A 17,747-nucleotide genomic window follows, 5' to 3' on the forward strand; every position below is an offset into this window, starting at 1 on the left:
AGTTGTAGTGAAAACAGATGAGAACAAAAGTATATAGAGTCCTGTGGGCACCTGCCCAAGCATTGTGTCACAGGGTTACCTGGTCGCTCTGTTTACCTCTTGGAGAAATGTCTGTGCTGATTTGCATAGTGGCTGCTGTAGTTTACACTCACAGAAAAAGTGAATACGGAATCCTCTTTCCCCACATCCTCACTCGCATCTGTTGGCATTTGTTTTCTTTAAGAAAAAAAACAAAACAAAACAAAAAAACAACCTTTTTATTGATTCTTTGTGAATTTCACATATGCACCCCAATCTGACTCATCTCCCTGTCCCTTTGTATCTGCCCTCCACCTTTGCAAACTTTTTCCCAAAATATAATAAAATAAAGTAAAACAAAATGAAATAAGATAGAATAAAAAAACACCTTGTCTTGGAAGCTGTAGGGTGTCACAGTGCGTCACAAATTATACTCTTTTGTTCACACATATTTACTTGCAAATGTTCATTGTAATGAATTGAACCATTGTAATTGTTCAAGGCCTCTGGGTTCTGTTACACCACCTATACAGAATCCTCATAGGCACTCTTCTCAGATATCCTGTTTTTGCCCTGTGTCATGGAGATCCTGCAGTGTTTGATATATGGGCCTGGCCTTTCAAGCCCTCCAGCAGTTCGTAGATGGGGTAGATTGAGGGATGCACCAACTCAAAGGATGTAGGCCTGGGGGATTTGGACAGCACGCCAGCTCTCCTGTGCTCTCACCACCAGGGTGAGCTCTCCATCACTGCCCAAGTTGCAGCAAGGTCAGTTCTTCTTGTCTCATGTCCCCAGCTCGGTTGGCTTTCATCTTCACCACCAGGGACAGTACTATTGTGGCTGTCCAGGGGGCAGCATGTTCCACTTTTCTGAGGGCTGCAGTCAGTGAGTGGCAGGGACAGCTCTCTTGCTCTCATGACATCAGGGTCAGCTATCCCACCTGCTGTAGGCAGCAAGGAGCAAGGGGTCTAGGGAAAGCATCCCTCCCTCACTCCGGCCACCAAATAGAGGACTAGAGGTGGTTCCATCTCTCTTACACTCACACCCTCATGGCTGGCTCCCCCACCACCAACCCCTTCCACTTCCTGCTATTAGGGTCAGCTCTACTATGCAGCCCAAATGAAGGGCATGGCCAGCTCTCCTGAGTGTGGTGTCTGGCAAGGGGTGGAGCTAGCTTAGTACATGCTGAAAGTGGCAGTCCAAACCAGGGACTCTGTATGGCTTTTAATGGTAACATAGGCCTCTGGGACATCAACACAGACCCCGGCCACCATAGGACTATGAACCCAGATATGGTCCTCAGCAGAATCTTGGGCCCAGATGTCCCCATGGCCTCAGCTGGCAGCATGGGCCACTCAGATCAGCATGTTTCCCCAAGGCAGCACATGGTCTCTGGTTGCAGCTTAGACTGTGGACATCTACTTGGCCTTTGGTGGAAACCCAGGCTACAGATATTGACACAGATCCCTGAGGCAGCAGGACCATGGACCCAGGCATAGCCCTTGGCAGCAGCTTGGGCAGCACCTTGAGAACCTCACCATGGCCTCCTCATATCTGACTGTTTCTCACCACTGTTGAGTCTCCAGATGGACTTTTCTCTGCAGTGTACAAACTCCTTAGCTTCACTTTCTCTTCCATCTCTCCATCACACATTCACATATTGTAGTGGTGAGCACAGCAGCTACTTCTCCCTTTGTATCCTTTCTGTTTGGTTGTCTGCTATTGCTCTAGCTAGGGTTTTCAGCACTACACTGGAGCAAGTGGACATCTTTGTTCTATTTCTGATTGTAGTGCAGATATACTCCACACAACTTGACCAAAAGCAATTGGGGAGGAAAGGGTTTATTTCAGTTCAGTTTCTCGTCCATCATCAAGGGAAGCCAGAGCTGGCAATCAAAGCAGGAACCTGGAGGCAGGAGCCAAAGCACAGCCTATGGGGAATGCTGCTTACTGGTTTTCTCCCCATGGCTGACTAAGCTTGCCTTCTTCCACAATGCAGGACCACTTGTTCAGGGGTACCATGTCCCATTGTGCTCTGGGCCTTCCAGATCGATCCTTATTCAAGAAAATGTACCATAGGCAAGCCCACTGCCCTATCTGACATAGGCAATCCCTGAGCTGAAGTTCCCTCTCCCCAGATGATGTTACTTTGTGTCATGTTGACGTAAACTAACCCACACACCTCTCCCAAATCTCTGGAACAAACCTGCCTAGTTGTGATAAATTATCTCCTTGATGTTTTCTTGAATTCTGTTTGAAAGCATTAAAAAAAAAAAAAATCTGTGTTCACCTATGTTTAGGGAGATTGGTCTATGATTTTCATTCTTTTTCGTGTGTGTTTCCATCTGTGTGTATTTTGACATGAAGATAATTCTACCTCCATGAAAAGAGTTTAATAGATTCCTTTCTTTTTTTATTTTATGTAATAGTGTGAAGAACATTAGTGTTCAAAATCTTTAAAGTTTTGGAAAACTCCACAGTGGTTTAACCTGGCCCCGAACTTTCTTTTAATAATTGTTATTTGTAGTAGATATGTTTGAATTATTTTTATCATATTGGCATAATTTGGTAGATTGTGTGTGTCTGGAAATTCATTAGTATCCTTCTTATTTTTCCCGTTTGGTGGAATATGTTTTCAAGATAGTCCTCATGACTTTCTGAGTTTCATGAGTATTGTTGTAATGATCCCTTCTCATCTCTAATTTTATTAGCTATGATCTTGTTTTGTGGTTATTTTAGCTACAAATTCGTCAGTTGTGCTTATCTCTTCCAAGAATCAACTCTTGATTTTATTATTTCCTTCTGTTCTTTTTTATTTCATGTATTAATTTAATTATACCTTGACCTATTTCTTTCCACATACAGATTTTGGGTTCTGCTTGTCATTCTTTTCCAAAGCCTTGCCATGTATCACTATGTTATATTGAGATATCTCTGATTTTTTTTAATATTGGTGCTTTCAACCACAAACCTGCCCCTTAGGATTGCATTCGTTGTACCCTACTAGTTTAGTATGTTATGTTTTCAATCTTTTTAATTTATGAAAATTTCCTGATCTTATTCTTTATTAAATCTTTATTAAATCATTTCTTTATTTATCATTTTAATAAAGAAGGATTTCTTTATTAAATCATTCATCAGTCAATGGTATATTATTTAACCTCCTTGAATTGGTTTTTGTTCTATAGTTTTTCTTACTTGAATTTGGAATTATTTTTCCATTGAGAGCAGCTAGTCTAAAAGGACTTATTTGAATTTTCTTATCTTTCTTAAAACTTGTTTTGTGTCCTAATGCATCATCCATTTTAGGGAAAGCTCCATGGCTTCTAAGAATATGTGATCTCCAGTGTTTGGGTGGAGCCAGAAACCAAAAGCTGTATTCTTTATAATAACCTGTGTTTTGTACACTTAATACTTTCTTTGGTTCTGTGATTCACACTATCAAATTATCAAAACAGAAAGGGGTTTATAGGAAGACTCCTAATTACAGAGCAACATACATTACAAGTATGGGCAGTCTTTTAAGTTTGGGGCTTTTATCTTCGGGCTGTCTTCTCACCTCACGTGGTGAATGTTTACGTGGTATCAGGAATTGATTAGGGATGTGGAAATGATGTAAACGCCACATTTATGTGTGAATATCTTGAAAATTTTTTAAAATTTAAATTAAAATGTTGATTGGTGTTAAAACAAACTCACTACCAATAACAATAACAAAGTCTTTTCCCATTCAAGCTCTCAGGAGAAACAGCTTCCATCAGCCCTGGAGATAGGCACTTTATGGAATCCATGCAAGACCTGTCTCACTCAACACTGATAGCCCAAGGCTTTTTCATGGTGGACAGTGAGGATTTTGCTTGCCAAGCGTGAGGTAAGGAGGACCTTGCAGGAAGTGTGGGGAAGCCAGCCTATTTCTCTTCCTCATTCAGAGTGGAGGAGCAGAGACAGTGGGTGTTAGCGCTACAACATCTCCTAGGAAAGCTGCTTGTCAATCATCCTCTCAAAAGTTTTTCCCTACTATCTGTCATGTGTGAGATGTGCAGAGAGCTAAGCCATTGCCTTTTTTTGTGTGTGGCTATTTCCTCCAGTTTGAAAAATTCCCTCTTGGGTGGGTGGGTGGAGCTCAGGATACAGAAGAAGGGTAAAAGAACTCATAAAGAAGTTACCAGGCTCAAAATCCCCTCATTAAGGTTGTGTGCCACTGAAAAGGGGCTAAGGGAGAGGCCTCCTCAGTGGACATGTCTTCAAGTTGCTCAAGCTGCTCCACTGTTGGCCCTTTAATAAGAGAGTGGCCATGGATTTTGAGTGCGTTTTTCAAGAGAGCAGCTGTCTGATGAGTTATTCATGCTTCTGGAAGTAACCCACCAAACCAGACCTGGCAGAAATAGTTCTCTGCTCTTATTTGTTTGTCACAAATCAGTGTCCTCTAGGAGGAAGGAACTTCAGTTGAGAACACCTTAAATATATTGACCCATAGGCAAATCTGAGGGACATGTTCTTGATTGATTTTTGATGTGGGGATGTGGGGAGCCAAGAGTTTCTCAGAGGCCCTGATGAAAGGGAAGTTTACTTCTGTGTACCTGTTCAGGTGTGGACATGGCAAGGCTGGTCTAGGGCTGGAACCACAGCCTCACAGGCATCAAAGTTAAGGTTTCTGGGGAATCTTCTGCCAGGGCTGCGGTTGTCAGACCTTAGGCAGTGGTTTCTGAGGTATCCTAAGCTCTCTCTTTGACAACATTGTCTAAGCTCTCTGATGACCTTGGCTGTTTCCCTCACTGCATCGTGCACATGGTGAGGTCAGAGGACAACTTGCTGGAGTCCGTTTTCTTCTTCCACCACACGAATTCCAGAAATAGAACTCAGGATGTCAGGCATGGCAGCAAGTACCTTCTTTGCTCACCCAGCCATTTCTGAGGGCCCCAATTTCAGATCTTTTAGTTTAGCCTTCATTTCCTGTTCATTTCTGATATTTTTCTGTTATTCTTGTGGTATTGTTCAATATATGTAATTGCGTAACTCCTATCCTAGCCCACTAGTCGAATTCAAAAACAATTTCACAATTCAAAAACAGTTTCAAGTACTGGGACAATTGGCTGTTCATATAAAAAGAATCATATTGAATTCCTACGTCATACATTAATTAAAAATTTAATTCAAATTTGATCAGTGACCCAAACATAAAAGTTAGAAGCCATGAAAGCCATGGAGAAAAACATAGAGGTAGTTATTTGTGACCTTGAGTATGGCAGTGGGATTCTTAGCTGTGACATAGAAGCCATATGTCAAGAGCAATATTAAATAAGGGGAACTTTATTGAACAAAGAAACCTGTGTGAATTAGAGGATATTGTCAAGAAAGCAGAGTCCATTTATATAAACTGTCCTCTATAGGTTAAACCACAGAGACAGAAAGAAGATTGGTGGTAAACAGACAGGAAAAGGAAGAATTGAAAGTCCCTGATTGATGGTACACGATGAAGATATGATAATGGCATGTCACTGATGCTTACCCATAAACTATTGATACTGTTACAAGAATAATTACAATAAAATAAAAACACTACAATTGCAGTTATTATCCAACCATTAATAAACCTACAGCACTCATTAAAAAAAATAAATTTATTTCTATGTGTGTGACTCTGAGTGAGGGGAAGTGTACCATGTGCATGCAGGAGCCAGTAAAGCCGAAAAGGACATCAAGTTCATGAACCTGGAGTTGCAGGAGGTTGTGAGCAGTCATGTGGTTGGTGTGGAGTATCCTTAGGTCCTCTGTAAAGCAGCAAATGCTCCTAACTACTGAGCCTCCTCTCCAGCTCCATTATGGCCCTCTTACACAGTGAAACCACATCTAACTGGCTATAAGTTATTGGCTGTCAGATAGAGCTATCAATGGCACAGCATATGCTATATGGTTTTGTTGGATATAACCTGGCAAAGCACACCGATGAAGGTCAGGATAGGGAGGGCTGAATGTGGGCATCATAAGATGAGGCTAACAGGAGGAAAATGCCCTCAGCTTGGAAAATGGTTTCCCTCTATTTGCCCATGGTTACAGAGCTGTAGCACGTGAGGAGATGCTGAAGAGAGTACTATTCCCCACATAGGAAATGTGCCTTTATGGAGATGAGAACCTGCCACAGAAGAGGAGGCTGTTGGTTTTGTTGTGCCTGATGAAGAAGAGGAAGGGGCGGTCAGCACAGAAAATTGAGTCATCCTCACTGGCAAAGCAACATTCTATGGCAGAGGATGCTGCTGCAGCCTCTGTGCCTTCCTCACTGATCTCCACTACACTCTTGTGAACAAGCTTGGACACACACAGGCCTCTCTCTGGAGACATTCCTGATAAGTCAGCCTTGTTACCATCAAAGACATCTGCCATTCCCAACTGTTGAAACACGGACTCCATGTCATAATCCTCTTGTAGCTTAAATTTTGGAAGGTAAACTTCAACATTAAGGCTCTCCATAAAGTCTGGTCTGGTCCAAGCTGTCAACTTCTCAAAAGTGAGATTGTTTTCCACCTGACAAAGCAGAATTAGAGACTTTCAGATTCACAGCTGAGGTCTTACCCAGAGACCCATGGGCACTTCTTGCTCACAGCACCCTCCCTCATGACATACAGGGCATTGCCTATTCTCAAGGTCAAAATGCTGGTCTCAATAATCTCCTAGTTTTTATGCAACTTCTCTGATGTGCACGGAGGCCAAACAACCCAGGGGAGGAAGACCTGGCTGTTCTCTCCTAAATCACATCTAAGACATCTTTTATTCTGACAGGTGTCCATGCCCAGGTGCTATGGCTTAGGTTCTGTTTGCTTTTGTTTTCTTGATCTAGACTTAGGTGAAGATACTAAATCATTTGCTGATGAAATAAAAATTAAAAATCAGAAAAGAAAGGACTCTTGGTATGAGCCAAACCAGAAGGACAGTCAGTCCAGGGTGCAATTCTGTTTCTTTTGTGAGCTGTTATGGCTTGAAAGTGACCCCCTACCCATGCTTTCCTGAAAAGGCTCACAGAGAACCCTTGTTTTTAAGCTTGTGGCAACATTTGAGAGGCAAGTAAAACTTTAGGCATGAGGTGGGTCCAGTTAAATGAAGGAAGTGTCTGCTGGAGGTGAACCAAGGATTTCATCTTAGATCCTTTGTCCTTTGTCCTTTCTAGGCTTCCTGTAAAGTAAAAGGTCTGTGTTCCCTGCTGTATGCACCTGCTACCGTGGCAACCAATGATGCGGCCAGGTAACTTGAAATGAACCCTCTGAATCTCTTTGCCAAGATAAATCCTTCCTCTTCTAGGTTACTCAATGTCAGACATTTTAACATTGATGAGAAACGAGCTAACACCCTAAAGAAGCAACGCCACATTTAGGGAGCTGGATGCTGAGAGTCAGATGGAGTTGTTCTGTTCACAAGGACCCCTTATTCATGCACAGCTTTGAGTCCCAAACCCAGAGCTCACACCTAACTCGAAGCTGGGTCTGTGAGTACCACTACCTCAATTTGGCAATTGCAAAGATGACAACTTTGAGCTCTGTTCTAATGATAAAGGGCACCAAGGACACTTGCTTCATCTTGAAGACACTTAGAGGAGTGAATGTTATGGACTCTCCTGCCTCACCTTTCTGAGGTCCACACCGTCATCTGGGAGCAGGACAAACAAGCTCAGCTCCATGCCCTTATAGGGAATCTCCAGCAACTTTGCCTGCACCTCATCGACATAGGCCAAGTTAAATATGTCTTCATGCATCATCATCTCCACTGGCCTTTCCTTCTTCTGAACAGACAAATACATGACATGAAACATATTACTGAGAGAGTTCAAGGTATCCAAATGAGCTGTAGCTAATTTCAGTAGTCATAGCGAAATTTTTGACAGTCACAATGAAAACAATATTCATGTTCCAGTGACCATTTAGATAATGTCTGCCTGCTTGTTCCTGATTTCATTAAAAATGTTGGGTGTAAGCAGATATGGGAGGGACTGTGTATGTTAGGGTTTATCCTGTGTGAGAAAACACCATGTCAAAAAGCAACTTGGGGAAGAAAGGGTTTATTTCATATTACAACTCCCAGGTTACATTCCATCACTGAGTGAAGTCACAGCAGGAATTCAGGCAAAAGTCACAGAGGAGTGCTGCCTTTTGGCTTATTCCTCATGGCTTTCTCAGCCTGCTTTCTTACATAACTCAGGACCACGTGCCCATTGCTGGCACAACCCACAGTGTGCTGAGCCTTCCTGCACCAGTCATTAATCAAGAAAATGCCCAGATAGATAAGCCTCTAGAGCTAGCTTGTGTCAGGCACACACACCCACCCACCAAGAACAGAAACAAAAACCACAAGCAAAACCAATCAGGACCTGGGCTAGGTACAGGAAGATAAGGCATTATCCAGAAAAGGAAATGTAGCATTCAAATATTGCTATTTTAAAATCCTATAGTTGGGTATAAATATTCCACAAAGGTTCATATTTCAAAGCCTTTGTCTTCACATAGTGACTACTGAGAAGTAGCCAATCTTTTAAGAGAGAGGGACTAATGGGAGGAAAGGTCAATATTGGAGAGTGTGTTTCCTGGAAGGGGATATGGGCACTGCAGCCCCTTCCTGCTTCTCTCTTCTGCTTCCTGAGTGCTGTGAGGTAAAGAGCCTCCAGCATGCATTTCCATCATGCTGCACTGCACCACCACAACCTGGAGTGACTGGGCCAACTGACCCAAATGGCGTTCTGAACCATCAGCCAAAATAAACATTTCTTCCTTTTAGGTTGACTATCTCAGAGAGTTTGTTACTCTAATGGAAAATCCTACACCACATGTAGGATTTTCAGCATTTAATGTGGTTAAGAATTGTATCTAAGGAAACAGCATAATCAATTTTGAATAACAGAAAAAAATTATCATAACATAGACCAGAATATTTTCATAGTGTTGTGAGGGAAACTATAGACAGACACATTCTCTCAGAAAACTCCCTGGCTACAGGAGCACACATGCTCAGAGGTTCACAATGGGTCACAACCTTCTAACCCATCACTAAGCAGAAATCTCAGGAGCACATACACTCACAGGCTCAGGGTGGAGCTACATCCTGATAGCCCAAGAGAGAATGAAAAACCCAAGTCAAATTACTAAAAGTTGGGAGGCATCTGGACAGATCTCATGTATCTTTGTGATGCAGTAACAGTGTGACAAACCCTTCACAAAGCAGAAAATGCTTGTGTGTCCACCATTACCAGTTGGGAACCATCTGGATAGAACGTCATGTATCTTTTTGTCACTTATTCCAGGTGGTTCAGCTCTAACAGTCCAGCAGTATTTTTAAACAGAGAAGTGGGCCAGCTGAGCAGATTTTAATCACGGTGGTACAGAAATCACACAAATTTGCTACAGACCATACCTAATAAACACTAAATTTCCTAATAAATGAATTCATTCTTTTTTAATTTTTTTTTTTCTTGAGACAGGGTTTCTCATTTCTCTGTGTCTCTGTGTAGCCATGACTGTCCTTGGACATGCTCTGTAGACCAGGCTGGCCTTGACCTCAGCCTGCGCTTGTCTGCCATGTGCTTGGATTGAAGATGTGTGCCACCACTGCCTGGCTACAAACTCATTCTTTTACAAACATTTTTTAATGTATTGCTAATAAAAAAAGAATGGAAACTTTAACATCTATAATGCTCCAACATGCATTTAATCATACTTTATGGCAATTGGAGAAACTATTCTAATATCTATGTAATTATACTGTAATTCAAACCGAGATCTTAATCACTCATTTTCAATATTAGAAAGCTATAAATACTACTTAAGATTGATCAATTCACTGATAATTCAATATGCTAATTTCAAATGAAAAATGCTAATTCTATAAATGTTTGTGCATTCTTTTCTACTCTGCCTAGAGCTCCATACATATATTACAGTACATCAGCACCTAAGTTTTTGCTTTCTTGAATGTAAAGGAAAATTTAGTCTTTAGAATGAGGCAGAACAAAGGTTTTATGACAAATTATCAGAAGTGGTAAGAGGCACCAACAGAATGCAAAATTGCAAAGGCAGTAAATACTCTACCTTTATAATTTTTCTACTGAGTTTCACATTTCATTGAGAAATATCTCTCCTCTCTCTCTCTCTCTGTTTCTTTGTGCTTTTCTGTTTTTTTTTCTTCCTGAGCTGAGGATTAATCCTAGCACCCCACACAGAGTATCCAATCTCTATCACTGAGCCCTGAGCTGCATACTCACGATTAAAGCTTTCTATGCAATTTCGTCATCACACTGGCATGAGCTTTTGGATACTGTTCCTTGACTTGATGATTTTAAAGGGCATTTCCATTGTGCAATTTTTGTCAAATTGTTGATGCCACATTCCTTTGAAATATAATGACTTTTTTTTTAATCTTTAGATGCTGTTCCTTACCTCATTTATTTTAAAGGACATTTCAAGGGTTAATTCTTTGTTAAATGGTTGATCCCACTTTCCTTTGAAATATAAGGCATTGACAAGAACCAGCCTGGTCCCTGAATCAATTGCGTTGTCTGACAACAGCTCCGGAATTTTGCCTTTTGAGAAAGCAGAGACTTCAGTCAGGTTGGTTTATACGCCTGTGAGACATATGCTGATGTGATATCTGGGCAGATTCGAGCTTCATGTTTTCAAGTTTGCTGAATTTGGATAAACACATTAAAAAATGAATCAAAACAAAACACCAAGAGCCATGTCTGGCTTGAGGTCATGCATGCTGGGGGAACATAGCCAAGGTGAGGATGGTGAGAAACTCTTAAGTCTCTCAAGGAAAGCAGGTTAGAGAGAAGCAGAAAAAGAGACTCCAGGGTGGAGAAGAAAACAAGCAAGAACAGTGGAAGTGGGTGGGAGGGTAGGAGGGTTACCCCTTGGGGTGGCTAATGCTGGTTGCCATCTTCACTGGATTTGAATCAGCTAAGAGACATGTCTGTGGGCAGACCTGTGAGGACATTGCTCAGACAGAATGACTAAAGGAGAGGATCTCCCCAGGGTGGGTAACACTTTGTTGTGCTGGTAGATATAAAGGTCTGAGGGAGAAGCAGACTGTTTTGTCTGCCTGCTTCAGTCCTTGCTAGAGAGGGCACTGTTGAAGCCACTGCACCTGCCATGTTTAGCTGACAACTGATCTGGCTATCATGAGCATGAAGACTCATGATATGTATGACGGTATTAGCTGCTATGTATGGATAGCCTTAGTCATTGTGTTTGAGTGTGTCTCAGTAGCTGCTAGGCTGGGGTTGGCTGTATCTTTAGCTGGTTATTCTATGGGGTCCTTTTTGATGGAGAGCTGGGATGTCCCAGTGTGACTGAAGCATTAGAAGGAGGCCAGAAGCCTGGTAGAGCTGTATGTTTAAAAGTCTATCCAAAAGTGTACTCAGGTTCTAGCGATGGTTACAAGTACAGCAGAGGCTGAAGGGAAAGCTTCATTACAAAGGCGGTTAGATCAGGCCTTCCCCCACTCCATGGGGTAGGTAATGTCGTTAATTCCTATTTAACAAAGGAGGACACTGGAATGGCAGAGGCCTACAAACCAGAATCCTCTAGGCTTTGCCTGCCAGACTGAGACTGCTGAGGTCTCCAGCCTCCCAGACTGAGCAGGCACCAGATTCTCAGCTTCTCCACATTCAATGGTCAATGGCTGACTACTCAACCTGAGTTGTGTGTGCTGATCTACTAAATCCCCTCTATACTATGTATGCATTCTCCTCCTCTATAGAACACATACTAATCTACTAATGTTAAATACAGCATCTCACCTAGACCTCCACCGTCTACGATTAGACAACATGTCAGAGACTCAAAGGCAGAAAGCAGTTGTGGAGGAGGTATTACCACTCCACACTTTGGAGAGCTGTCCATCCCTGGGAGAGATGATGCAGATGAAAGGAACAGATTCCCTTCTTCTCTGTTAAAGAGTATCCTTTCACTGGTCAAGGCAATCCTTGCTAACTTACAATAGCAAGTGTGCACAAGAAGAAAGACTCCAACAAGAAATGGGCAATGGTTGTTTAGTCTTTAGAAGAGATTCTCTCTCTCTCTCTCTCCTTTCTCTCTCTGTCTGTCTGTCTGTCTCTCTCTTCTGTCTCTCTCTTAGAAGAAATAGGAATGTAGCTAGTGATACAGAGGCATCTGAATGGTTCAAATATCTGAAGATGATCTCAATGATCTCAAAGACCAATGCTCCAAGATGTCTTCTCTGACATAAAAACAAATGAGGTTCCAACCCAAATGCAAGGTGCTTTTAGGTTAATGTAACTGAGCAGCCCTGACAGAGTGTGTCCAGTGGAAATGAAGTCTAGTGTCCTCAAATGTCAGTAACAGACCTGAAGCAAGGAGTGTGCTCTACATTTCAGAGGTGAGGAGAGGGGGGTAAATCAACACAGACTATAGGAAGAAGCAGCCCCAGGCAGAGCTGTGGGGAAGGTCTGCCCATGGATCTCCACTCAGAGATGGTGGAGTCAGGTGACCTGTGAACACTGCAGGCCACCTGTGTCTTGTAATGTGAACTGTTAGAATGGAAATCAAACCCATTGAGTTTCAGAACAATTGCATCGGCCCCCTCTGTTCTAGAGAAATACACAAACAGCTCTGCTTTCAAAATCTAAGTGTCTGAGTAGAACCTCCATGAATTCACTGAGCTCGAAATTATACCACGTGGGCTAGCCAGTCTGCATCACTTTGACTCTCTGAGATTAAGCCAGGGGGAGAGAAGTGGAAATTAACAGATAGAGAAGGTTAGGAAGGAGGGGGGGAGGGATGGAAACTACAGGAATGTGGGGTGTGAAATGACTTAAGATTCTGACCTTTAGTCTGCTTGGAGACCCACATGTTTATGTGTTTCCTGGACTTCTTTGCATCTTTGGCAAAGGAGAGCCGCTCCAACTCTGACTGATAGAACTTAAGACAGGACTCCTTAAAGGTCTTTGGAGAAAAAGTGTTCAGGGAGATAACAATAAAAAATAAATTTGCAGCAAGCTTACCAACCTTCTGAATACTATGGCATTAAAAAAAAAAAAAAAACAAACACTAAAATCAGTGTAGATAGCACTTTAAACAATTAACATCATATTTTAGGCCTTTGCCAGTGAGAATAAATAAAAATCACAAGTAGTAAAATTCGTGTATTCCATGCTATCATTATAGAATGGTGGTTTTCAGGGAAGGTTTCATATGTGAGTCTCACTATGTAGCTAAGGCCGGCCTTGAACTCATGACCCTCCTGTCTCAGCATTCTCAGTGCACATATTATAGATGTAAACCCTCAGACTGGGTAGAACTTGGTCCTGACTTTTCTCAAGTTCCCTAGGGTCCTTCTTCTGAAATGCAAAGCACCATTTTATATGAATACAATTGTTTCCATTCTACTGCTACAACTTACTGAGAGCACTTCACAAGTGTTCTCTGCAAAGAGCCTGTTGGCCATGCTGAGGGTATACTTTCGGCGTGGCTGGTTCAGATTGCTGAGAAGCCAATGGAAGCCTTGATGGATGTTTTCTTTGGTGTTCAAATCAAGTGCCTGTGGAGAAAAAGAATGAAACATTATGAGTTCAGTGAGGAAAGATAGATAGATAGATAGATAGATAGATAGATAGATAGATAGATAGATATCGCTCAGAAAGTAGTACATGAGAATCTGAGTTGAATTCTCACTATGCAAATAAGAAGTTGGGCCAGTGGTGTCTGGCTGTAATCCCAGCACTGAGAGGCACTATCAAGAAGACACCCTGGAGTGATTGCTGTCCTTCTCATACAGAGGCACATACACACATACACTCACACACACATACCTGCCATACACACACACACACACACACACACAAACACACACACAAAGGCTTTCTATAAGTGTTTATTAGTGAACCTAAAACCTAGGGAAGACAGTAAAGGTTGATTACAAAGAACCATCTTCTCTGCATTTGTCTTCCTGTACTCCTGACTGAATTTGGAAATGGTTAGAATGAGCAGAGTTATATCTAAAATGAGCTTCATAAGAAAGACCTGGCCAAACACAAAGCAACAGTGACAACTGTTAAACTGGATGCTGAAGGCCCCACACACCCCTCAGGCAGATGCTTCCTACCTGCCCTGGAACATCCACACACATACATCCCATGTCTGAGAACCATTCCTAATCCCCTGGAAGGCTCTCAGGATGCTTGTTAAAAGGAACCAACCCAATGCCCACTCAGAACGTAGACCAGCTACACACATTTTATCCCCTTCCTAGCTGATACAAGGCAGATTGAAGAAAATTAAGAGGAGGAATTATCCTTCCTTGCCAATGAATAATTACAAATTCTATCCATCTAAAAATAAGACAGATCTCAGCAACCTGTGTGTTCTATAATTTCATTATCTTTTTTGCGTTTACATTGCAGTACTTGAGACTGAACCTAAGCTATAACCCTGACACCCTTCCTCCATATTCTTTTTTTTTTTAAGATTCATTTATTTGTTATTTATACAGTGTTCTGCCTGCATGTGTGCCTGCACACCAGAAGAGGGCACCAGATCTCACTACAGATGGTTATGAGCCATCCTATGGTTGCTGGGGATTGAACTCAGGACCTTTGGAAGAACAGCCAGTGCACTCAACCTATGAGGCACCTCTCCAGCCACTCCTTTCCAACTTATTTTATAAAATCTTTTTTTATTTGAAACTAATTTTCACAGGCTAGTCTTGGACTTGGGAGCCTCCTTTTTCAGTCTCCTTAGTAGCTGGAATGAAAGGCTTGTGCCACCAGGCCTAGCATGAAATTATTTATGCACCACAGTGAAGTCTGGATACAGTTTTGAGAGTCTCCCCGCAAATTTATACTCAAGGAAACTCATTGCCTTTAAGGAAGTGTTACAGGAGGAGATTCTGTCTTCCTTCCTCTACAGCTGCCGCACCATGAAACAGTGTGTGCATCTTCGACTGTCTGTTCTTGGCAGCTTTCAGACAAGTGAGGTAGGTATGTGGGTGACAGGAAACTTACCTGACATATCTGGGCTGCAGTCTCTCCCTTTGCCCCCAAGAGGACCATCGCTAGAGCAGAGGAGATGCTCACAGGGGAATAACATACATTTTTGGAAGGGTTGTTTTGACAGAGCGTCTTCAAAAGCTGGATGGCAAAAGTGCCATTTGCTTCTGACACAGTATTCATGATGCAGAGGCTGGATGCAAAAGAGAAATGGTACTTAAGACAGCACCTAATGTTCATTGACCTGACAGAGGGAAATTGGACTCTACTCTGGTTGTCATTTCAAAGCTCTTAAGTACTCTAAATTTAATTTTTAAACTTCATATTTGGTCAAGGTCTTTACAATTTTAAATTATTAGCTAAGTGAGGTTATGGCAGTAGATCATTTAGGTTCTGTCTCATCTGCACAGGTAGAAGGAAAGACCATCAGGAACCCATACATTGGACAAGCTGAGATGTGGGTTCTAGTCTTCTTTAATAGAGACCAACTCCTCTCTTCTGAAGAAGCAGGATAAAGAGACCTAGGAGGAGAAGAGGAAGGAAGGAAGGCAGGAAGGAAGGAAGGAAAGAACAAAGGAAGGAAGCAGCCATGGCCTCCAGGCCATCTAGCGTGGTTTCATCAACTCTGCATCCTGGACTCTGCTGGGAAGAATCCTCCTGGGTTATCCAGGAGACATTAGACAGTGCGCTCCACATTTGCCAGTTGCTGCAGGAAAGACACTGAGATGCTGGATGAGACCTATCTACAGGCTGGTGCTGTCTCCTGTGCTGTGCAGCAGGGAGCATTCCCCTGCAGTGCTCAGGACTTATATCAGCTGTAGGCACCCAGGCTGCTTTTCCCTTAGCATGCCTCACCTTCCAGGTGATTGGACAGCTTGGCCTAGACTAAGTGACTGTTGCTGAACCTTAACCCAGGTCTGAGTCACTGTGCATTCCATGGCCTTGCTCTCACAGCCACATGATCTTCAGCGCTGGCAGTGTGTTCCAGAGTATTTCCTTCTGTGCTAAAAGGCAGATCAGTGTTGGGAGCTGCTCTTCTAGCAGCTGCTTTGATATTTAAATCTCAGCAGAAAGACTGGTTTTACCTGGCCTTCACTGAAGTCAGGGAAGAATTTCCAAGTCTATCTCCTTTTGTTTGTGAGAGCAGGTGGGACAGCTTGTCAAAATCATGCCTCTTGTTTCACTTCCTTGTGAATATAACCCACTGTGCTGAGCTGTTTTTACTCTGGCTTAAAAGCATTCTGAAATAAAGCCAGGCTGCTGGCGGAGTCTAGTCTCCACCAGAGCCTCCCCGAAAGGTCCCATGTATTGTGTGTTATTTTATTTGTTTTAATCGTCACTCCTGACTCAAGAACCGTTCAACTCTGCTGGCAGCTCTGGCAGAGCAGACAGCCTAGGGAGGCTCAGAACACTCCATCCCATACATCTGCCCACTGCCCAGACAGAGGGACACAGCATCCTGAGAGAGTACCTAGACCCATGCCTCCTCCCCTTCAGTCTCCCAGGCTCTGACAGAATGTTGGGGCTGCTTCATTTCAATGACTTCTCCTCTGGTTGGTCCTCTCAAGTGACCCTGTTTACCACCCTACATTCCTGCCCATTTTTATGTCACTTTAAAGTTGCTTCTCCATCCCTGAAGTACTCTTTATTCCACCTAGAAGGTCATCTCCCCCATCCCTGTCACTGAGTTCAAACTATTCGCCCTCCCACCTTCCCTGGGACAGGACAACCTCAGGGCCTGTGCTACCCTAGTGCCACTGCCCTACCCCAGGTCTGCTCATCACTGCTAAGGGTAATCCTTTCTGATTGTTGTCTCCATCATATCAGGCGCCCTCTGAAGGCAAGGGAGAGGCTAAGCACCTGGAAGGAGGCTCAGGAAAAGGGAGCTTTCTGTCAGCATGGAGTGAATTGTCATGTGAAGGGGCATGAACAGTGCTCAAATTTGGACTGGAGACTCCAGATCTTTAAAGGTCCCAGAAGTAAAGGAGACATTATTTCTAAAATACCTGGGAGACGAGAATAGAGGCAAGTTATTTAGGTGGTCTGGTCTGAGAGGAATCAAGAAGGAGGCCAGTGGAGAAAAGCTGCCAGGGGAGAAGGTCCCCCAATAACCTGCAGCCCCTAGGCCTGGCTGAAGAGGAGCCAACACAGCTCCAAGACACCATCCTGAGGACCAGCCTTGCTGCCATTGTCTGGAGTCCCTGGAGGAGCAACCTTTTAAAATGCCATCAGACACCACCTCCCAGCTGTCTCCCTTCCTAAATCTGAAGTCTTGGTTTTCCCTCCGGCTCAGCCTGTGTCTTGGAAGCCTGACCTCTGTGGGTCCCACAGCCCCAGCCTGAGCCAGCACCATCACCTACCTCAGTAGTGACTTCTCAAAGCAGGAGCTGCAGCCTGGATGTCCCAGCAGCTCAGTGGTGCTGCCTACCAGGCTCTGCTGACTCTTTATCCAATTTAGAGAGTGCCTCTGGTCAGTGGAGAGGAAACAGACTGCCTCTGTGTAGGAAGAGTATGGGTGTGGTTTGGGGTTAAATGGGCCCTTAAGAGAAAGTGAAAGCAGCAGGAGCTTTTGCTGTGTGCCAAGAAAAACTGTTTGCAGGATTTTAATAATGTTCTGAGTGGTGGAGATGGGTTCATGGTTGCCAATTTTTGATATCGATTTTCCCAGCCCCATCCTCCTTTCCTGAGAAACACTAATCCATCTTCTGCCTTTTCCCAAATAGTCATGTAAATGGAATCTATATTC

The 17,747-nt window shown here is 43.1% G+C and overlaps 1 protein-coding gene across 1 annotated transcript; it reads right to left on the reverse strand.

Moving 5' to 3' along the window:
• Positions 1-5,150: 5,150 nt before the first annotated feature.
• On the reverse strand, positions 5,151-17,519 carry LOC110561375 (serpin B9-like). Its single transcript, XM_060372357.1, has 7 exons — positions 17,362-17,519; positions 15,017-15,194; positions 13,417-13,554; positions 12,842-12,959; positions 10,434-10,576; positions 7,634-7,789; positions 5,151-6,540 (listed from the first exon to the last, which is right to left on the reverse strand). The coding sequence occupies exons 2-7, from the start codon at positions 15,182-15,184 to the stop codon at positions 6,136-6,138; spliced, it is 1,128 nt and encodes a 375-aa protein (XP_060228340.1). The 5' UTR covers positions 15,185-15,194; positions 17,362-17,519; the 3' UTR covers positions 5,151-6,135.
• Between the last annotated feature and the right edge of the window lie 228 nt (positions 17,520-17,747).

Source organism: Meriones unguiculatus, chromosome 19 (assembly GCF_030254825.1).
Source record: "Meriones unguiculatus strain TT.TT164.6M chromosome 19, Bangor_MerUng_6.1, whole genome shotgun sequence".
NCBI classification, from domain to species: Eukaryota; Metazoa; Chordata; class Mammalia; order Rodentia; family Muridae; genus Meriones; species Meriones unguiculatus.

What these genes read in the sequence shown, in the direction of transcription:
- LOC110561375 (XM_060372357.1), bottom strand. Translation starts at nt 15,184, where the DNA reads ATGAATACTGTGTCAGAAGCAAATGGCACTTTTGCCATCCAGCTTTTG. An exon ending in GGTCTCCAAGCAGACTAAAG is followed by an intron (nt 10,577 to 12,841) that starts GTCAGAATCTTA and finishes CTTTCTCAAAAG; the next exon opens with GCAAAATTCCGGAGCTGTTG. An exon ending in ACGGTGTGGACCTCAGAAAG is followed by an intron (nt 6,541 to 7,633) that starts GTGAGGCAGGAG and finishes CTGCTTTGTCAG; the next exon opens with GTGGAAAACAATCTCACTTT.